This window comes from Labrus mixtus, chromosome 2 (assembly GCF_963584025.1).
Source record: "Labrus mixtus chromosome 2, fLabMix1.1, whole genome shotgun sequence".
Lineage (NCBI taxonomy): Eukaryota > Metazoa > Chordata > Actinopteri > Labriformes > Labridae > Labrus > Labrus mixtus.
This window is the reverse complement of record NC_083613.1, coordinates 2720001-2743159: the sequence shown is the minus strand read 5'-3', so window position 1 is coordinate 2743159 and position 23159 is coordinate 2720001. Positions and strand designations below refer to the sequence as shown.

Genomic DNA, 23159 nt, shown 5'->3' with positions numbered 1-23159 from the left:
GGAGGGGTGAGGCAGAGGAGGGGAAGGAGTGGAGAGATTAATGGCATACAAAGATGGGCAGAGTTGGGGGCAATGGAGATAGCTGAAGGTGCAGCACATAGAAAGGCAGCTCTACATGTAAGACAAAGAAAGCCACCATGGGTTGTGCACTGCAGAAAGCTTTTTATCTGCGTGCTGATTTGGAAATCTTAGCTTCTAATACAGTAAGTGGATAATAATGTTACTGGTGAAATGTCAATTTGTGATGATATTATTCAACAAAATCAGTGACTTCAGATGAAAACATAGGAAAGCGTAGCGCACCCTTAGCCTATAGCGATTAGCTTGTCCCCCATGTACAAAGGCTATTATTCCTCCAAGCATGCATCCCGGGTTCAAGTCCCTCCCATGGCTCCTTTTCTGCACGACAGTGACACTCTCTATCCAAGTTAAGTTATCTTAAGTTAAGGCACTTAAAGCCCACAAATAAATACATATAAATTAAGAAAACATACAAGCTTGTGAGGCGAGATACAAAGATAAGCCAACTATTGTGTAATCCTTATAATTGATGATTCTGAAAATATATCTATGTCTGATCAAACATGTATGGTACTGTAAGCACAAAAGTCAAACATTTAATGTTTCTATACAGTAAGTTTAATATTTGTAGTATTCTAAATGATCTGATTGATATTGAAAAAGAGAAGACATTGAGCCCAATGTGACTCATTCAGAAGGGTCTAGATAGAAGGTATCCTATGTTTCCTATTTTTCCCAAAGGTGCATTATGATCAACCAGTTCTGTGTTGACAGACCCCAGAAAAAGACAAAAGCAAACCTTATATTGTCCTAGTTTGGTCAACGTTTTCCCCTGGATTTATCAAGACCATTTTTTTGCAAAACATATTTGATTTCAACAATCAAGACTACTCATCTGTATTTCTATGCCAATTCACTAATTGTACATTAAGATGGTCGATACGTCGCCACTTCCTCCCCTTGTACAAAAGTTTAATAAAACCAACCCCAACAAGGGGAGCTGACGTTGGGTTGGTGACCCAGCTGGGCAAAGTCAACAGAAGAACTGACCCTTGTGATGGTTTACAGTTATGGTCCTCTTCTCTGCTAATCTGGTGCACACAGTGACACAGGATTTTGGAGTTGTCAATCATATAATTATACTCTACTACTACTTTTTATCGCATCCTATGAAAAATTAGAACTTCTAAAAAACATGAGAATTTGACATAAATCAGAACCACAAAAACTGGTTATAGGAAAGGTATTTGATTAGTGTTTTGATTGTATAGTTTGACCTGCGTTCCAACATGGAGGAGGCGGAGCTAATGCAGCCACTCAGAAGGGGGAGCTCTAAATGCTTTGGGCTTCACTTGGCTAGCTTTTTATATTGTCCATCTATTATATGTGCAAAATAAAATCACTGGACCCCTTCTCAATGCTCTATTTGCATGGTCAGAATCAGATATATATTTCCGGATACAAGTGCATTGCCTAACATGTGAAAGTCAGAATCAGGAAAACTGTTTGCATGGATTGTAATCGGTCAGCCAGCAGCAGCAAACAAGCAACTGTCAGCTGACAAAACAAACAGCTGGTAGACGGGGTAAAGCCATGGTGGCGTTTCTAGTTGAATAATAACTGTCAGCGTGTAAAATAATGTTCACAATAACCTAACCGTAATGAACGCCGAAAGACATCCATTTAAAACAGCGGTTCTCAACTGGTCCACCCTCAGGACCCACTACCAACTTCCCTGTGAAAATTGCGACCCAAATTTCAGATACTATTTAACTAATCAGATTGAGTTAATAAAAAGATTGTACAGCTTGGACCTCAGACAGTACACAACATGTGACAAAAAAAGAAATGGAACAGAACTTTAAAAAAGCGCTGAATAAGCTTTTTGACAGGTTTTCTGTTTTATCCAGGCACATATTTTGAGACCCACTGAAAACAGCTCTGCGACCCCCTTGTGGGTCCCGACCCACCAGTTGAAAACCACTGATCTAGAATCTAGAGTTCAACATCCCTCTGATTTTTGAATATACGGCTCTGAATGATGGTTAAAGTCTTTATATGTGATTTTTTTGATCCAGCAGATGTCGCCCTTGAGCACCAGCATGAAACCAAAACAACTTGTGCTGCATTGTTGTGTTAGCATGCTAATGCTAGCGATCTTTATTATGCTCGTATCTTCACACTGCATGTAAATTTACCTGAAATGAGCGTGATCTAGAAACACAGTTAAGCAGTGAGTACAGTATGTTATTCTTCTTTTCTCTAGTCCCTCAATTAAACAACTTTTATACGTGAGGGGAGGAGTCAGCCGGCCGTCCTGACGATGTAAACAAAGTGAAGATAGGACTCTGAAAACTCTGAAAGCATCACAGACAGTGGGACTCGGGTGTTACACCCATTGTAGACAGTCATGACTCACAGAGTTATTTTCAGAGGATATACTTGATTTCTATTATATTTAAGTGTGAAAAATCACATAGAAAGACTTTAAGGGGTTAGATTAAATATCAGAAACATCCCCACTTGGGCGTTCTTCTAATATACTGTATATCTGAAAATGATAAGCTTAGTCATGTAGTATTCATGCTGTACTGGGCCATGTTAAATTGTACTGAAGACGCAGGTGAGTGTCTATAAAACATGGAGTATATATGCTCCACCAGATAATCTCGCTGAAATACTGTATGGCTGTATGGAGGGAAAGGTGGGGGGTGGTTGTAGAGGTTGAGAAATCAAGATGGAGGTAGGGTGAAGAGGATGGAAGTGGAAGGGAGTAGGATGATGAGAAGGCGCAAGAAGAGGGGGAGGGAAAAGGAGGAGAGAACAACGCGCCTGAAGAAACACAGAAAGAGAGAGATGGAGAGACCGAGGAGGAATAGTAGAAGAAAGAGAAGGGGGAGCCTATCGCCCTGAGACTACGGCAAAGAGAGAAAAAGAGAGGGAGAGAGCAAAAGAGTGATAGCCTTACAGCAGCACCTAATGGCTTCTCTGGAGAGAGGGAGGGAGTGGAGAGGAGGAGAAGGCATAATGAGGGGGCTATGACAGAGGCAAGAGATAGATTTAGAGAGGTAGATGGGAGGAGAGACAAAGAGAGGTGGAGGTTATTCGTCCATTTGGTAAAGATGGAGTCAAAGAAAAACAGGAGAGAGTGAAAATGGCGAGGGGGGGGGGGGTGAGCAGGGCAAAAGCTGCTGAGGCGGGGACAGATCCAGATGTTAAATGAGCAACAGTGAGAATAAAGATGGATGAGTGTGGATGTAGAAAAACAAATGTGAAACGGGTAGAAAAACACATTCAAGCGGAGTTGAAGCAGAGGGGAGGAGGAGAGAGCGGCGAGGTTTGGTGGTGGAGGGAAAGGCCGTCAGATAAACAAAGAAGGAAGGAAAAAAGGGGAAGATGGATGAAGCAGAGAGGTGGACAGAGCAGGGAGGAAGAGCAAAGATGTGGCTGAATAGACAGATCTGAAAAGAGGATGAAAAAAAGGATTTTGAGGAAAGTGGGGTAAGGGAAATGATTGAATGGGAAGAGGAAAAGACAAAAAGAAAGATGTAACAGAGCATATGGTGGAGGAGGTTGTTCAGAGACATGGAGGATGGCTGGATGGATTAAAAGGAAGCTAAGTGTCAAAACGGAGAGAGAGAGGGGGGGGGGAGCCGAACAGAGATTGGAGGATAGACGGCTGTGTGGAAGGTATCTTTACCTCCGTTAACAGCCGTGTTATAGCACTGATCGCAGCTGTGAATAATTTAAACCCTCTGGTTGGGAATTCTCTCTGGGAAGAGCCCGAATGTGATAACCTCACACACACACACACACACACACACACACACTGAACAGAACACACACTGAACAGAGCACACACTGAAGAATTTACTCACTGTTCATTGCTACTTCTGACTATGAGCTTTTTTTTTCTAATGAATGTTTGCATGTAAGCATATTAAGGAGGGTAACAGGGAAATAGAGAGAAACATATATATTTTTAAAGAGCAGTCTGTCTGCTGCGGCTGTATGTTGTCACTCAGATGTACCATTTTCAGCTTCCTTGATTAGATTACATGGAAATGCATCAATGTCTCCTCCTATGACACACACACACACACACATTTCCCCCCGTTTAAAAAAAACACAAATTTACATCTCTCAGACCCTCTATCGCAGAAATGTCATCAGTCCCTTGTTCGCACGTGTGTCTTTAAGGTCTCCATGGTGACCGTTTCCAAGGTGATTTACTATAGCACCTGGTCCCTCTCAGGGTGGTACACTTGCCTGCCTGCTACAATCATTCCCCGTCCACCAGTGATCTCACCCCCATTCCCTCCTCCTCGCTTGTCTCCAGGAAACATGATTTAGTCGCGTCGTCCGTTTTCTCACTGCTCGTCATGTTGTGCTGTCTGTGATCGTTTGTCCTCCTCAGCGATAACAACTCGATAGAATAGATCCAAACAAACAACAGTGAAATGTAGAGCTTAAACAACAGGCTGAGAAATAAGGACAATTCACACTTGACTCTTTTGGTAGAGTCGGTCGTCTCTCAACAGGGGGGTTGGGGGTTTGATCCCCAGCTCCTGTAGCTACATGTCCGATGTGTCCTTGGGCAAGACACTTAACCCCAAGTTGCTCCTGCTGCTTCATCTGATGCGTATGAATGGGATTAGTCACATCTGAATGTCACTTATCATAGCAGCCTCTACCATCAGTGTGTGACTATGTAGGTGTGACCTGCAGTGTAAAAGCACTTTGAGTAGTCAGAAGACTAGAAAAGAAATATACAAGCTCAAGTCCTTTTACCATTTACTCTTTTCTGACATGGACAAAGTGATATACCAAAAAAGGTAGTGAATACATCAATGAGAGTAACTTTATTAAATCACTCACTAATCTACATACCTACATTCATCATTTTACATTTAAATGGCACTACAATGTGATAACTTAGAATGATTAAAATACTTAGAGATCACCAATCCATTCTGTTGGGAACATGAATGCCTGAATGAAATGACCAGAGAGTCTTTCCAATAGTTTTCCAGACATTACACTGAAAACCAGAAAAACTTAAAGGCTTTTTATGTGATTTTTTGATCCAGCAGAAGTCGCCCTTGAGCAACAGCATGAAACCAAAACAACTTGTGCTGCATTGTTGTGTTAGCATGCTAATGCTAGCGATCTTTATTATGCTCGTATCTTCACACTGCATGTAAATTTACCTGAAATGAGCGTGATCTAGAAACACAGTTAAGCAGTGAGTACAGTATGTTATTCTTCTTTTCTCTAGTCCCTCAATTAAACAACTTTTATACACGAGGGGAGGAGTCAGCCGGCCGTCCAGGCGATGTAAACAAAGTGAAGATAGGACTCTGAAAACTCTGAAAGCATCACAGACAGTGGGACTCGGGTGTTACACCCATTGTAGACAGTCATGACTCACAGAGTTATTTTCAGAGGATCTACTTGATTTATATTATATTTAAGTGTGAAAAATCACATATCAAGACTTTAACTCTAACATGAGCAGGTTTTTTTATCTTTGACTGTTGTTTCCATCTTGCAAACTAAGCTGTATCAAACGGGAGAGAGAGCACTGTTGTACAGAGTTTCAGGTAGATTACTGAAGATAATCAAAGCTATGCGTATATTCAGCCAAAAAGCACAACAGTAAAGCTGTATTACAGTTAGATTGACACATACAGACTTACGATAACTGTACAGGTGAAAACAGACACTACTATTTGGTTGGAAATGTTGGCACACGACCAATACATTTCTCTGCAAACTTACTACTTTGTGTAAGTCTACATCAGTGCTTCCCAAAGTGAGGGCCGTGGCCCCCTGGTAGGCCATGTGGGTACTGCATGTGGGCCGCAAAAAGCCCTCCACCAAATATAAAAATAAAAGAAATATCACAATAATGATGATTTACCATGAATCAACCCTTTAAGTGATTAGTAAGGCGTGTCATGACTATTCATGGACATAATGTTTAGTAAACTTTTGTGTCTATCTTGCCATAATGTCATGTTGTAATGTCCAATAATTGACCCTAACTGAAAGTTATAGCTGTAGTCAAAACTTGTATTTTATAACGGGCCCCGGAGTAATTTTGTATATCAAAGTGGGCCTCAGCAGTTTTAAGTTTGGGAAAGGCCGGTCTACATGTTAAAACTATTTTGCATCAAAGTTGAAAGATGTAGTACTGTCTCTTTGTTTGACTTTGACATTTTTCAGGTTAGATACTTCAAACATGCAGTTAACTCTCGCTGGCTGCTCCAAAGTAGCTGAGTTGGAGAGAATACCCAGTGGCAATAGTAATACAAAATAAATGTGTAGGTTCCCTGTATTGAGTATTGAAAATTATTTCAGAGACGAAACACAATTAAAAAAAAATTGTGTAAAGTGTAATTTTTTACTATGTCATGCTACATGATCACAAATAAGCATGAAGTGACATTCTCGGCTTTGTGCTGTCTGTGGGTGGCATCCTGTGAGCACAGAAATCCCTTGGTTAAGCATAGTGCGTCTGAACAGCATTTATGCTGCAGGGATTCATTTACTTAAATTGATCCACTCCTGCATGCCTCCATGCGTTTCACAGCAGGCCTGCATGGCTTCATGTTGGTTCAGATATGGTTAAAGGATGATCCAAAGAAAACCTGTTAACCCAGCACATTGTTTCTGAGTCTGAGAGGGGGATTCTGCAAGTCATAAGGGGATGTGTGTGTTTCACTCTGACTTTGCCCCTTAAATAGTGTACGTGTGGGGGTGTGTGTATGTGTGTGCACGTGCGTGTGGGGGTGTGTGTATGTGTGTGCGTGTGTGTGGACGATCAGAAATAGGCCAGTTAGGGTTTAGAGTAGAGATGTTGAGAGATTAAACAGACCTCTGTGGGGAGCAAGACTCCTCTCCAGCAGTTTAAATATATCTCTCTACAGGGAGAAACTGAGTGTGTGTGTGTGTGTGTGTGTGTGTGTGTGTGTGTGTGTGTGTGTGTGTGTGTGTGTGTGTGTGTGTGTGTGTGTGTGTGTGTGTGTGTGTGTGTGTGTGTGTGTGTGTGTGTGTGTGTGTGTGTGTGTGTGTGTGTGTGTGTGTGTGTGTGTGTGTGCGCGTGCATGCTTGCGTGTGTGTTTGAGAGGCTGGGGTAAGGGTAGATTGGTTGACGTGTTCTACACAACTGGTGGCTTACAATCGAACCGCTGGCCTCGTACCTCCGCCTGTCCATATCACTGTATTTGTGTGTTTGTGTGTGTTGATGCATGCATGTGTATGCGTCTGTGTGCTCGTGGGTGTGTGTGTGTGTCAAAGTGATGTCTTGGTTACCTGTGCCGCTGTGGGCATACTTTGATACTGTGAGGTCTGGCTCCACCATCTGCTCGGGGTTAGTGTGCATGTGTGTGTCTGCAGGGGCATGTGTCGTTATGGTCGTGTCAGGTGCTGCATGATATCTGGTACTGTGATGGATAACACAGGCTTTTATTTACACAAATATTTTATGCCTGAACTTCACATAAACCATGTTAAACAGAGCTATTGACCCATCTCTATTCTCTTTTTTCTATTTAACATTCAATTGGGGGCAGGTTAAGGTTAAGTGTGATGCAAAAGGATTATGCAGCCTGCCATGGCTCTAGACTGCACATGCAATCACAGAGTTGTGTCATAGAATTGCAGATTTGTTCCCACTGTTCCTGGATGTGTAGAAACTCTTGTATAAAGTCAAGTTCATCATTGAAAGTAGCTTTTTCATATGGCACCTAAGAGTCACATATTCAGACAAAGTATGTGTTGTTCTGATTCTTTTGAAGAGCACATTTTCTGAGCTTTCTCCATTGTGTTGTTATCCATCCCCATTCATGCTCCGGAGAACTTACACATTTGCACTCCCAGCTTGTCAAATACGGCTGCTTCTATAGCGGCCCCATGGTTTAAGAACTCCTCTCGTGTCAGCTGAGCATGTACAGAGCATTACACACATGTTCATTATTGATATTTAAAATGAAGCCTTCAACATGAAGACTTAAAAACAAAGCTTGCTAAAAATCTTCTTTACATGTGACTTTTGTACCAAAACCACTTTGGTTCAGTTTAGGAACAAGATGGGGGGGGGGGGATAAAAGGTAAACGTTGGAAATGAAAACAGTCTGCTAATTCAAATTGTAAATACAAATAGAAATGTAGGACTTAGTCTTGATTATGGGACCATTTTCATTGTTGCCTCCGTCATCAATCGTCTTGTTGTGTTTTAACATAAGGGCTGCAAGATATTGTTGAGTTTAGCACCATACATGTGTGTTTATAAAAAAACAGTGAGTATAGTTTTGTTTACTGTAAATGTACTTTTTATCTTAGCAGAAAGCATTGACAAAAAAAACCTCAACAGCCTTTATAATTGACCTTTAATTCTTCCTACATACATCAATACTTGTATTCCGGCTGGAGCCTTTGAACATGCAAAAAGCTGAAACGTAGCTGCATCAGACACTTCCTGTAAAGCATCCGGTTACATTATCAAGAGTCTTTAACAGCTTTTTGATTCAGATGTTTCTATACTTGACAGACGTCATCATCAGCAGGGTCAGAGTACAAGGTCAACCAGTGTGAGGCTCAAGGACATTTAGACATTGATGAGCGCAGCCGCAGACTGTGAGATAAAAACCTGTGACCTTCAAGCTGGTCACGCAAACCAGAGGGACGGCTTTACCCGCACACAATGCATCTTTAATAAAATACTTCAATCCCTGCAGCATCCACGATAAAGAACACTGTGATGCAGATGTACTTCCTGTTCACTCTCTCAGTCTTATTGCAGCTGTAGTCAGTGTAACTGTCTAATGAGGCATCTCCTCATCCATCCAGCCCTCACACTCTGTTCCCTCGCTCACACTACTCCTGCTCTCCTCCTCTTAACACTCCCTCCCTCCCGCCCTTCCTTCTCTTACACAAGTGGGTGACAGATGTGAGCCACTCTGGAGAGCACACAGACACTCTGCTGCCAGCCGCCGCTGCTCTTATATTCTGTGTGTGTGTGTGAGCGTGTGTGTACGCATGGTGCGCAGTTGTGTTTCACTTTATGCCTTATGCATGAACTGTAAGTCATTGTGTGTTGCTGTAGTATTCTGTCCTTCTGTGTCTGTGCTTTACTTCATTTTTTAATGAGGTTGCATGCACTGTACTGTGTGTGTGTGTGTGTGTGTGTGTGTGTGTGTGTGTGTGTGTGTGTGTGTGTGTGTGTGTGTGTGTGTGTGTGTGTGTGTGTGTGTGTGTGTGTGTGTGTGTGTGTGTGTGTGTGTGTGTGTGTGTGTGTTATATCATCATAGCAAGTGCAGCTTTTTATCATCCCCTCTGTGTGGTCACCATGTGAGCAGGTGTGTGACTATAGTGCAGTTGTACTTTTAAACCAGGATTGGGCTTTTTCCACTATGTGCAAGTTTTCATATTTTCATCGTCTTTTCTTACAAACACAGGACAGGTCTTCAAAATGCACGCAGAGGGCTTGTGTTTAGCCTGTGTCTTGAATTTGAAGCTCTTTCCCCATTCTCTGTGTTGTGAACAAAACATGTTTCCACTTAGTCAGAGATAGTAAAAATGTTCATAAACAGTTAGAAAGTATCAGGGTGACAACCCGACTCAGACAGAATAGATCAGGTTTTGACATTATCAGCTTGTGGTTTAGAAGTGGTTTTGACTTTCAACACGGTCAACACTTGCTTTGAAAAGTTTACAGCCTGTCATGCTGTTGCTCCTTCATTTCTCTGTTTTGAACAATACTGCCACTCCTCATTAAACAATGATGTAATCATTGTTACGAAGAAATGAACTAACACCTTTTAACGGGTGTTTTTTTGGATGAAGCTGTCTTGTCTTTTCTCTGCAAACTGGACCAGAACACTAACTGAACAACAAATATGTACAAATATGAACCACATTAATGTGAAAATTCAAGTTTCTGACATGATAAAAAACATAATTTCCAATTATTTGAAAGGATAGATTCCTCCTCCAGCTCTTCATTAAACACACAGTGAGTTTAGTCGACATGTTTCTGTTCCATGAGAAGAATGGACAATCTCTCTCTCTCTCTCTCCCTCTCTCACTTACACACATGGGCACACACACATTTCCGTTCACTTCTCGTGTAATGTAATCACCTGGGCTCTCCATGCTTCCTAACTCAATAAAGCTGACAGCCTCCCTCACACACACTTCACACACACTACACTCACAAACACACAAACAAACACACACATCTTCCGGAACAAACCTGTGATTTTATTTTAACCCTGTTCCTTTTTTTTACCCCACTCCCAACAAATGTATCTGTAGATTACAGTACTGTGTTCCTGTGTTCTCTTCCTCTAGATAGCAGCAGTTACATACCAGGTCTCATCAGCCTCAGACCCTTCTCTCAGAGAGGTTTTTGGACCTGACTCAAAGGTGGTTTAAGGTGTGGAAATGAACATTTGGAGGGCAGGCAGAGAAACAGAGTTTGATCAACAGGCTGAAGATTTATTCAGTATTGAGTGAATGGAAGGTGGGCTGGTAAATGGAGAGAGTAGAGGTTAATTAAAGTAAAAACAGATAAAATGGGCAATTTTTTTTGTGTGTGTTGCGAGGGTGACCTGCAGCCATGACTGATCTCAGGAGCACCATCTGCTCCTCACCGCAGCAACTGTTGCTGAGGGTACCTGTGCTCCTCTCCTCCCTCCTATCCAACCTTTTACTCCTCTTTGGTTTCTACTGTTCTTTCAAAAAAAAATTTGTTCTCTTTTTCTCCTCTTCTTGTTCCTCTTCTTCTCTCATCAAAGAAGTATTTATTACACACAACTACACATCCCTCCCCTCATACCATCTTCTTTTAAATGTCTTTAACATTCAGTGTTTATATTTAAACTGTAGTGTTCTACCATCTCCTCAGCTAACTGCTACTGCTGTTATTATTTACTGCACTCAAGCCAGCCTTAACAGCAGCTATTGACACTTCCCTGCAACACACGTACACCACCTCCATCAGAATCTCTAATTCTCTAAGACTTTTCCTTTCCTTCGTCTTTTAAAATCTGTCTCTCTTCCGCTTCTTCGTTCCCTGGCAATTGTGTGGACATGACTCAGGGCCCCCTTGTCTACAGAGAGAAAGAGAGAGAACAGGAGAACGAGTGGTGAAATGAGTTTGATGGTCTGGTGTTTAGAGAGAAAGGAAGAAAAGAGGTAGAGTGAGTGGGGGAGAGAGAGAGAGAGAGAGAGAGAGAGAGAGATCGTAGATCAGAACCGTCATGATTGAGCCATCTGCTGAGAGGAGGCCAGTGAGACTCAAACACACATACACACACACACACACACACACATCCGTGCTTAAAGATCACCACTGCCACCCGTTGGTCACTTCCTGACACTACGCCTCTCCTTCCCCTCTTTTACACTGTCTGACCGCCCTTCTGCCACCCTGAAGGATCATGCCAGCCGGAGATGAGACACGTAGCTCTAAGCATCGATCAGTCTGGTCTGGCTGTTTGGTGAGCCAGTGTTAAACAGGCCGTTCTGTTTGCTCCACAGGGGTTTTTTGTGCTCTAATATGTGAGGTTTATCTCCACCTAACTCCTCTCTAAGAAGAGCGCAGCCACACTATGGATTATGAGGCTTTGGCTCTCTCAAAACATATCGAGTATAGTGATGTGTTACAGACTCTTGCCAATGCTACGATGCGCTGCTGTAATCCCACTTTTGCCGTTTCCTCTCTTGCCCTGGAGTTAAATGTGATTTGTTGTACACTGTCTGTTGGTCTGCGTGCCTGTGGGTGGCTGTGGGTTGTTACATTTGATGTGTGCAAACACTCGTCTCTGGCCTGAACTGTTCTTCCTGCTCCTCTCACGTACTGACAGCAGGCCTTAACTATGTCCACTCTCATTTAGCTGTCTAACCTTTAATAGATTTTTAAATGCTCCCCTCCCATTGGCCAAAGCTGGCCATTTCATCCCATTAGACATTAGCATACGGCTGACTGGTGGAGAAAGTGCTCTTTATATGCTAATGAGGAGAAGTGTATGCAGCGAGAACCAACCCATGGCCCTTTGGGAGGACCCTAGGATGGCCCAATGTTAAGAATCTTCAGGCAGTCCAAATTTGATCTTGCTTTCAATCCATTCTCAAACACTTGGTTTGTGTCTTTATGAGCTATTAAGACAAAGGGGTTGACTTCAGGCTATGCCATGAAGAGCAGCTGAAGTCTGCTTCATAGAACGAGTGGACAGTGAAGCCATGATTAGTAGCTTTTCATTTGTCTGACATCAGTTTAATGCCTAAATGTGCAAAGGTGTCACTTTAGCTGTCAACATTTCTTGGATTGCGTTGGATAAGCGTTCTTTTTAATGGGACATCTGAACCTTAATAAAATAACATTCTGTTTTGAAGAGGTGTTTCGCATAGTTGGACAGGTCTTTATTTATTGCAAACAGCTAACTTAGCCAATTGTTGCTCAGTTTTATCCATTTATCTACACAAACATTAAAACTATACCTTACATCTAATTCAAATCATTTGTCCAACACTTGCCGACACTTAAATGACCATAAAATCTGCAGGGTAAACATGAATCATGGACCATGAAATCAGAGCTGTGCTCAAAGATGAAAATCTGAAAAACCTGAACACTCACGCATTTTACAGCGCCCCTATAACCAACATTAACAACAGGCTAGCCTTTTCCCTGTTTGAAGTATTTATGCTGAGCTAAGCTAACCAGCTGCTGGTTGTAGCCCTGTATTTATCAGAGGGATATGAGTGTTTAGCCTCATCTCACTCCCAGTGAGAAATCGAATAAGAGTATTTCCCTTAATGTCAAACATTCCATGAACTTAATCTATGGATACGTTTTTAAAAGGTCACACAACAGCTCATCTGACCAGTTTGCTGTTCCTCTCTGTCTGTTACAGGAACAAGGTGTGGTGGGGATGTCACGACCGCCTGGCGCCATACCACCTCCTCACCCTGCTGGTGGCGTTGCCTCAGGGGTGGGGCCCAACCAGGGGTCAGGTCCACCTCCAGGCTACGTGGGCAACCAGCAGCAGGCGGCCATGATGAAACAGATGATGGCAATGGAGCAGGAGAAGAGGGTACAGATGCACATGATGGAGCAGCAGAAACAGCAGCTTTTCAGAGAGCAGAGACAACAGCAACAGCAGCAACTACTGGCAGAACAGGTGAGTTAGTGTACCACAGTGTGATCATAAACATAGTGTGATGCTGTGGTAAATACAGCGATGCTAGCAAGGCTCATCTGTCATGCATTGAATTATAATATGAGTGTGTGTGTTGTTTGTTCATGCCTTCCTGTTTATTTTCTGTCTGCAGCTCTTAAGAGCAGATCATCCTATCCTCTTCCTTACTGTTGTCTGGTTGCATGTATAATTACCCTGAACCAGCTCCCTCTTTACTTCTTCCTTTTCATCTGTGTGTGTGTGTGTGTGTGTGTGTGTGTGTGTGTGTGTGTGTGTGTGTGTGTGTGTGTGTGTGTGTGTGTGTGTGTGTGTGTGTGTGTGTGTGTGTGTGTGTGTGTGTGTGTGTGTGTGTGTGTGTGTGTGTGTGCTCTTGCCGCCTGCTGTGATAATGTGGTGTTTTCTTTTCATTTCTCTGTCTGTGAGGGACTCGAGTGTTAAAGAGTTCTGAACTCTGAAGTCACCACCCACTATGTTGGTTTTAATTGGATCAGCAAAACATACACAGACACACAAACATAAAAAAATGTGTGTGAAAGGAAATTCATCCTGATAAGGATACGCGTATGTTGTTAACTGGATATCATAACTCTATTTAAATGAGCAACACCTCCACATTAAAGGAACCCATTCAGTAGCTTCTTTTTATGCTGCCTATTAGTTTTTTCAAATTAAATGTTTATACTTGCAGCGTAGCTTTGGCTGTGATACAGTGTAAAGGCTTCCTCCAGCTTCCTGTTTGAGCACTGATCAGTTTTGTTGTTTATTGTGTGGGAGAGCATCATATAGACCATATACACTTATCTTATCCAATTCTGCTATATCAGAACATCTATTGTATGTCTGTCTGTCTGTACTATACCAAACTCTTTTTTCTCTACTCTTCCAAATGTTGGACTGTACTAAACTTCTATTTCTACCACACCAATCATCTGTCACAGTCTTACTCCTACTATACTGAACACCCATCTTACCACTGCTGTACCAAACACCTATTTGTCTCTTCTGTACTAAACATCTGTCTCGCATCTACTGCACCAACAGTCCCTCTCTCTCATTACATTATCAAATATGTAACTGCTGAGCTAAAGTGTGTCTCCTGCATTATGTTAAACATGAGTCTCTGTTCTGATGTTCCAAGCATCTGTTGCACCGGTGCTTTGGCTTTTGAAATGAATTTGATAACTTCAATGATTGGTCCGCTATTAAAATCAGTATTAAGCTCAATTTCCTATTGGTTGATGCACACAAGCCTTCTTGAAATGTATGAAACAAAATCAAAGTTTAAGAAGGCTAACACAAAACAGACAATCAGACAAATATGTTGTCCCCAATGAAGGTCGAGGGAGATCAGAGCCAAGACTTCAGTGATTTGTAATATGTATTAGTTATGTTTGTTATGATGTTAACTTTCCTTTCTGTGAACGCATGTGTACCACATGTAACACATTCAACACCTGAACTCTTAACAATTGTTTTTGTCCTTGCATGGGTCCGTGTGTGTAGCTCCAACAGCAACAACATCTCCCCAGACAGATGGGTCAGGGCCAGAGGAATCCATACCCCCAAGTCAATCAGTACCAAGGTGAGACGCAGACGAACGCATCTATCTCATATCAGGAAACACAAAATATGTGCAAAACATCAAGAATGGCAGTGCACGAATAGATTTTCTATTAAACAAAGCAAAGATCTGACCAAAATTATTATTATTGATGGTCATGTTCGTAAATTTGGTTTATTTGTAAGTCACTTTCCAGTTCTTAAATAGCATCCAGATTGTTTTGCCTTCCAGGCTATTTCTATGTTTTATAAATATTCAGTTTTTCTGTAATTTAGCTCCCCCTACTGTATGGGGTGGTTTTGCATCACTTCCTTTAGGAACAGGAAGTAGGAAGTTTTAGTATGCACAGTAGAGGTCTAGTAGAGGGCTAGAATTAGTGATGGGAAAAGCAGTTCTTTTCAGTGTACTGAATCAGTAGAATCAGTTCAGTAAAGTGATTCGTTCAAAAGATTTGTTCACCGAATCGTTCAGTACTTCTCCGCAGCTCTGTCTTGTTCAGTTCGTTCAGTGAACGTGATTCACGTCGGAGCTCTCGTTCAGTGAACGAACTGAACGAGAGCTCCGCCTCCGAGTCACTCTCTTCCTCTCAGTACGTTCAGTGAACGAAACACTGACTGAACGTGAACGAGCGAGACTGCGAGTCACCAGCCTCAGTCACACACACACACACACACACACACACACACACACACACATACACACACACACACACACACACACACTGTACTGACTGAGGAGAGGAGGGCGGGCTTTGAGTGACTCTTACGGTCTAGAGAGAGAGACATGAGACGGGAGAGAGGAGAGTGCAACTGAAGTTGAGAAATGAACGACTCTTTTCAGTAAGTGATTCAGTTCAGTTCGTTCACCCAGATGATTCGTTCGTTTTGAACGAATCGTTCACGAACTACACATCACTAGCTAGAATTTTTGGCAGGAGCTGAAGAGTAAATCCAGTGCCATCCAGTTGTTTCTCCAGCAGAGGCATTGCTTGTAAGTTGTTCAGATGTTTATTTAGGTTTTCGCCTTAAGATATTGGAAAGTAACTTTGTTATATTATTACATTTGCATACATTAATGCATGTCATTTAAACAATTAAGACACATCTACAAGCATAAAAGTAGTTACCTTGTTTATTATTTTGATGATTACAAATTATCTTTGTATAAAGGACATCTTGTTAATTGTGTTGTACCAATCTATAATTTCAGTTTCACTCCTGATTCTTAACCACATGCACATTGAGTCTGGAATAAATTAAGGAGCTAGAACACTACATCCTGACTCCCGTTTTATATGGAGTTTGGCTGGCTGTCTAGTTGAAGTAACGACACCTCAGTGAGGACAGTACACAGATGGTCATCCAAAAATGCTTGCAGTCACACATGTATGGTAGTATGGTATAGCGAGTAGCATTTAACAGCTTTCACAGTTCACTCACTGCCATATTCAGAGACAGATTGCTGCACAAACACACAAAAAAACATGTATGCAAACAGCAGCGTTGACTGAGCATCACCCTGAACCCCAACCTCGTCCTCTCTGTCTGTCTCTGTCAGATGCATCAGTTGGCTCTCAGATGCTCCTCAGCCTCTTTCCTCTCTCTTTCCTCTCTCCCTCCCGCTCTTCAGAAACAGAAATGTAGAATATTCCTCTCCCTGCCTGTTACCACGGCAACTTATCTGTCCTGGATCCCCCAGAGTTCCGGTGAAGTCATAGAGATGGATGAGAGGAGGGAAATGGGATGGGGATGGGGAGGGGATAGGTAGATAGTCTTGCAGGTAGGAGAGGTTTGAAAGACAAAGAGAAGAGGGAGGGATGAGTGGGTGAGGGGATGATGGAGAGACGAAGAAATATACTAAGAGCAAAGAGGAGAGTCAAGTTGAAACCATTTATAGCCACCAGAGAGTCTGCAAGTCTAGAAGATAATGTTGAGGGGAAGAGGGGGCTTCAGTGTAAAACTGTGGCCTACAAATATACATGTCAGTTCAGCTCAGTGTTTCTGTGGTTTTTAGATCCGCACCAGTATCACCTAAAATCAGAAGAAAAAATCATGTGCCTACTTTTTCATGTCAAATTACCTTCCACTCTGCTGACTCCCTGCTTACTCATGAGTCTGAAGTGTGTGATCCTCTGTGTTTGGACTTCTCTTACAGTTCCAGTCCTGGCTATGGGGTGAGGGGTTAGTTGAATGATGTCATAAGTGGGTTTATTAGAGGGGCCATTTCCACACTTGCATACCTCCTCCGCTCAGACACTGCTGAGCCACTTATGTGTGGTTAGTTTTATTTTAAAGTTAACTGATAACCATTTGTTTTTGGAGTAAACCGGTTGTCATAAAACATAAATTGTTGCATCTGCACGGGCTTATTAGATCAGTCCTGTGTGCCATAAAGTTATTTAATTGAATTTAGTATGACAAATACAAATCCCTCCTCAGAAAGGTCCAGCTCTTATTTGATGACTTCCTCAATATGCCTCTCTGAAGCAGTTTTCACTTCTCATGTCCTGAACTTGTAGAGTTGTCCTTCTACATATGTGGCACACAGAAAACAATTGACCTTTTTTTAAGATATGTTCTCAACAAGGAATACTCTGTTTACGGGGTTGTAGGAGGACTATATTATAGCTCTTCTTGATATCATCAATTCAACAGTCATTTAAACATATTTGCTAAATGTAAGAATGTTCATCAAAATAGAGGAAGGAAAAGAGTACAAGGTCCTTCACTCTGTGCAATATCAGACTTAATCAACACTTGCTTGCTGTGAATGCTTAGACAATGCTCCATTCACACATCAGCTATAACGGGTGTTTCAAGTACTTGTAACTGGAGGGCTGGCAGGGTAAAGCCCATCAAGTGTCCTGTGAAACTGATCTGGACATATGCATTCTCACAACAACGATGCAGGTGATGTCCCGGACATGTTTGTGAGTGGATTGCGAGCGAGAAAAGAGCTTGATTCTTTGCCAACTTCATTGACTTATTTTGTTTTAACTCCTCTGATTTTTCTCTCCTAGGTCCTCCTCAGGATCTTGCATCCAGGAGTCAGGCTCTCCAGAACATTCGGGCTGCCCGTTTGCTCCAGCAGCAGCAGCAGAACCAGCAGCAGATGGTCCAGATGAGCTCTGTTCAGGGCCAGGGGGGCTCGGTGGGACCCCAAACCGACATGGGCTTACCCTACAGCAACCAAGGATCCAACCAGGGTTCTCTGTACGGGCTCAATCCCTCCATGAGCCAAATGATCCACCAGCAGCAGCAGCAGCATCAGAGCCAAAGTGTCCAAACCTCCATGGGTCTTCCACCGCAGCACAACCCCGCCGGAGGGCCGCCCCGGCAGGCAGGTGCAGGTCCTGTGGTCGGAGGAATGCCCGGAGGTCCTGGAGGTGGTGTAGCTGGAGGGTATGGAGGACAGGGGATGTTAATGAACTCGATGAGCCAGCAACCCCTCAAAGGCCCTCCCAATGCCAAAGCCCAAGCACAGAGACTGCAAAGCATGCTGGGAGCAGGAGGAGGGGGAGGAATGGCTGCAGGTGGCTGGCCGCAGCAACAGCAAGGACAGGCACTGCAGGCCATGGGGGGAGGAGTTGGAAGGACTACAGGGGGAGGGGGAGGAGACATGGTGGGGTTCAGCTCTGCCCAGGGATATGGGATGCAGCCTGGTCAACCCTCACGTATGACCAAGCAGCACTTTCAGGGCCCGGGCCAGGGGATGAGCCAGGGAATAGACCCCAGAGTGAGCAACCCGGCAGCAGGCATGGGCGGCCCAATGATGGGCCCTCACATGGGCAGTCAGCCCAGGACCAACCAGCCGAGGCCCATGGTCATGAACCAGGGGATGAACCAGGGGGTGATGGGCCAGGGCATGAGTGGGATGGGAGGGTTTGGGCCGGGTCCTGGTGGGCCAGGATTAGGGGCAGGGGCAGGAGGAGGTGGACCTTACGGACCAGGGGGAGTTGGGGTTGGAGGTCAGCCCCCAGGCTACCAAAGGACAGCCAATCAGGACATGTCATCCTATGGATATGGAGGCGGGCCCTCAGGCGGAGGAGCCTTTGGATTAGGGGACGGCACAGGGGCAGAGCTGGACTCAAGTGATGGTTGGATGGAGGAGTTTTTCCCCAACCAATAGCCAACGGGGAAACTTGAGATGACTTTTACTGGATGAACTGAAACAAATGTTGAAACCTGAGGACCAGAAACAAAAAGGATGACATGATTTGGAATGGCATGTTTTTAAGTGAGCTTTTGTGTAATGTTTTGTGTGTGAATGTGTGTGTGCAAGAATGGAAGGAGCAATCATTGTGTCTCGTCCGTGTTGATGAAAAACCAATATAGAGATTAAGAGGTGTGTTTCGTTAGGTTCAGTTTTTTTTCCCCCACAGAATAAATATTTCCTCATGTTCCAGTATTTGAAACACAAGCCCCGTTTACACAGCAGTTTTGAGCCCTTGCTTCAGCAGGGGCTGATTGAACACACAGACTGATGAAGGGGAAGGAAGACTTGTTCTCAAGGCAGCAATTTATTTGCGTTTGTATGTTTGTGCCACCCAGCTCGGTACTTCAGATCTCTCCACTATGTGAGAAGCTGAAGGGAGTAGAAAGCACTCTCGGCGCTCACATTTCCTCTCTTAGATTTGTGCCCCCATATACACACACACACACACAGAAACACATACAGAAAACGATCTCCCTTACCCCCCACACACACTTTTTTCTATTTCCTTGCTCTCTGTCTGTCTGTCGCTCTCTCTTTTTCCCTCTCTCTCTTTCTCTCTTTTCCTCCATTCCGCTTGCCTCACGTCTTTTCCACCCTCTCTCCAGAGACTTGTTCCTCGCTCTCGACACTCCTTTCTCTAAAATTATTAACATCACAACACAGTAATGATGTTCCTCTTATGTGCCACACAAGCGTACTCTGCCCTCTAGTGCTTTTGCTGGGAAACAACCAGGGTGATGTTTTTTTTTTCTGAGAGTATACATTTCCTCTGAGTAGCTTTGGATGAAAGGTGTGCATAAAGAGGAAGACAAAAGAAGAGAAAGAAAGAATAGGCAGCTATAGCAGAGACCTGGAATTTAAAAAAAGCTCTCAAACACAAAGAAACACTCACATAGACACACAAAGGAAACCAACCAACAAACAAACAAAACAAGCATCAGCCCGGGAGCACAAGCGGATGTGTGTGTGGCAGCTAAACGAGCCAATATTAAATTAAACTTCTGCCTGTGTGACACAAACCACATCACCGGCATCAGGCTGACAAAAAGGCAAAAAGATAGCGGGGCACTGAATGTATTTAAGCACCACAAGTGACTTCTTCTTTTAGGGAAAAAAAAAAAGCTCAAGCTCATTGTTGTTTTGTTTGTTGCTGTGTTTTATCGCTTACAATGACGCTGGTTGTGTCTGTTGATTAAATGGAAAAAATGATTCAATTAGCCTTTTTTTTTAGTTTGTGTTGTCTTGAAAACCTGTTGGTCCTCCTGTTTCAGCACAGCCTTCCTCTCCATTTGTGACAGTTACTTGTCAGTCACCGTAGCCCCGCTTTAAGTTATGGCTTTTCTTGTACAGCAGCTATAATACGCCCTCGCTTCAGACTAGAACGTAACTGTGCTATACTGTAACACTACTGTGAAGAAATATGACTTGTGCCCTTCCAGCGCTTTACAAGGAAAATTAACCACTGCTAAGCCTTGAGTTAGTTTCATAGTCAGTAACTTCTTAATCCTCAGACAACTGATGAGGAGGCTTGAAGGGTAGCAACGGTTAGCATCAAATCAGTCAGTGCTTCCTCTGAAGTCAGTCTCTCCCCTTCTCTGAGCTTAATATAAACTGTAGGCGTTCTTCATCCTCAAGCTATCCACTCTGTGTCCTAAAAGTTGGCTAATAAATATGTCAGATAGTTTTTAATACAGTAGCTGTTGGTAAGATAACACCTTACTTCTCTAACTGTTTCTTAATCTTGGTTGACAGATGAAAGGAGAGCGTGTTTGTGCGTGCATTACTTTGTAATTTAGCTCATCAGAATGAACGTTTTGGAGGATGACGCTGTAATCAACAAACCAAAAAAGCCTTCTTCTCTGTAAACTTACTCTTTGCCATCAATGAATTTGTTTTCATGGTTGTTGATGTTGTATAATCTAGCCCTTTAAACTTAAACCTCCCACCCATCATCTTGTAAGCGTTTCCACATACGTTAGCTACCACAGGTAAGGTTCAGTACTTGGATTTGGTCATGTTCGGGGGAGGGGAAGTACTCTGTTTTACTGTGTGGAGTCTAAAAGTCAGGCAGATGGATATTTAGGATGTAGAGGTCCCCGGTTTTATCAAGGGGAGATGATCAGGTGAATAACAAACCTGTGTCTGTGTCTAGATTACCTCTTGGATTTATTTTTTTTTGTTTGCCTTCCTTATGCAGGAACTGTAATGGAGCGCTCACTACTTCAACAGCTCCTCTGCTCATGCTTCCAAAACTTTGATATCTGCTCCAGTAGCCTTCTCCAGTCAGGCTCCAATCACAACGTGGAGTATCAGACCAGTGAAACGGAGGTGATGTGTAGGGAAACACCTGAGGATTACCACTCAAAGGTTGGAGGCAGAAAGGTAGATCAACACTTCTGGCTCAGTGTTAAAGGTCACAGCCTTCATGACCTTCAAAGTAAGAGATCAAGATGATAAGAAATCCCTTCAGAAAGAGAAAGGAAGCACCCTCCAAATATCATTATGTACCGGGACCAAGTCTGTAGACAACATTTGAAACAAAACTGTTGTTGTTGATGTTCTTTGTTTGATTTTATTTGTTTTTTTTACTGGTGCTGACATATATGTGATTATGAGAAAAAGTATATAAAAGATAATTGCTATTTGTAAATATGTTTTTACAGGTTTAAATACATCAGATAATACAGTCTCTACTCTGTAAAGAATTTACTGTTTGTTGGAAAATAGAGAAGTATTTTTATTTTGAAGTTTTTTGATTTCACGTTTAACCCATCTGAGCTATGCCATTGCACTTCAGACAATGTCTTACTACTAATTTGTATTGTAAACCTCTCTTTTTTGGATTTTTTTTTTCTAGTTCAATTTGACTCTGTTCTTAAGCAGTGCTTATTTCTTTTTATCCTGTACAGAATTCTGAAATGTTAACAAAAGAGAACTACAAAAGACCTTTTTTTTTGTTTGTTTTTTCAAAAAGATAAAATAAAGAGAGAATGTTCTCGCTGATCATATTAAATTCATGTTTCTGGAGTTCATTGGGTTCACTTCTTAGTCCGTTCATCAGATAACGACTATAAAGCCCTTAATGGAAAAATAAAATAATGGCAAAAGAAATGAAAAACGAGTAAAAACATAGACCATGAAAAAGACTGACAAGGTCTCAAATATCTACAAAAAGTTACTGATCAAACCAAAGAGCACATGATGGTTTCCATTGTGGGGTTTAGTGAAGATAAAAAATATATGGCCCCTTACCGATCTTCACTTTACACACAATTCATATCAGGGGTGAATCGTTCAAATCGTGGGCAAGAATATAAATAAAGTCAACAAATGTGGGGACCCAAAGAAAGAGCCCAGTCGTGTTATGTCTCGTCATCAGAGCCCTTACTTTTTTTTCTGAATGGGAACTCCCTGAGCTGAATGACTCGAGGTCGCTGAAGCCCTGAATTTAAAGACGGGGATTGAGAGAATGTTGCTAGCTAACTAAATACTGCTATCTAGCTTAAATGTTTTAGCCGTTACAAGAGTTTATACAGCAGTGCCATAGCAATGTATTGCAGAATATGGAAATCAAGCAACATATGTGTATGGCACTGACTGTTCTAGTTTTATAACAAAGGTTAGCTTAAATGTTTATCTAGCTTTAGTAAGTGCCCAGTGTCTGTGGCCATAAAGGCTTTTAGTTAAGCTCTCAAGTATCCACAAATATACTAACATTCTCACAAATTTTTTTTTCAGATATGCATTAGCGTTCTCATTCCATTTACACACAAGATTAAGAACATTTGAAGAAGTGGTGAAAAGGGTGTGTTGTATGTGGACAAAGACAAAGACACTTAGGCGACAAGCAGTGTTTTTTATTTCAAGGTCACGAGACTGACAAAGACAGATGCATGCACATTCATGTTGATCCTCAAACCAGACTGACTAACAGTCCAGTAATGTTCTGTCTGACATGCCAGATTTGCATAATTAGACGTGCATATGCTAAAGAGCAGAGCCTTAATTCTATCTGGCAGTAATAGCTACGATGAATCACAGACAGACAGATAGACAGACCACACGCAGGGCCGGGGCCTTTTGGTTGTAATCCATCTTTTCTTCACAAACGCCCCATCCAAATTCACTTCTCATCCTCTGTTGGCCACGCCCAC

General features: G+C 42.5%; 1 protein-coding gene across 1 annotated transcript in view; it reads left to right on the top strand.

Moving 5' to 3' along the window:
• The window catches only part of maml3 (mastermind-like transcriptional coactivator 3), a 111449-nt gene extending 89431 nt beyond the window's left edge, over positions 1–22018 (top strand). The window contains exons 4-6 of the mRNA XM_061047421.1: positions 12945–13211; positions 14733–14811; positions 17810–22018. Of these exons, the coding sequence (XP_060903404.1) occupies positions 12945–13211; positions 14733–14811; positions 17810–18918 (1455 nt within the window). The 3' untranslated portion in view covers positions 18919–22018. The remainder of the gene's footprint in view (positions 1–12944; positions 13212–14732; positions 14812–17809) is intronic.
• The last annotated feature ends 1141 nt before the right edge of the window (positions 22019–23159 follow it).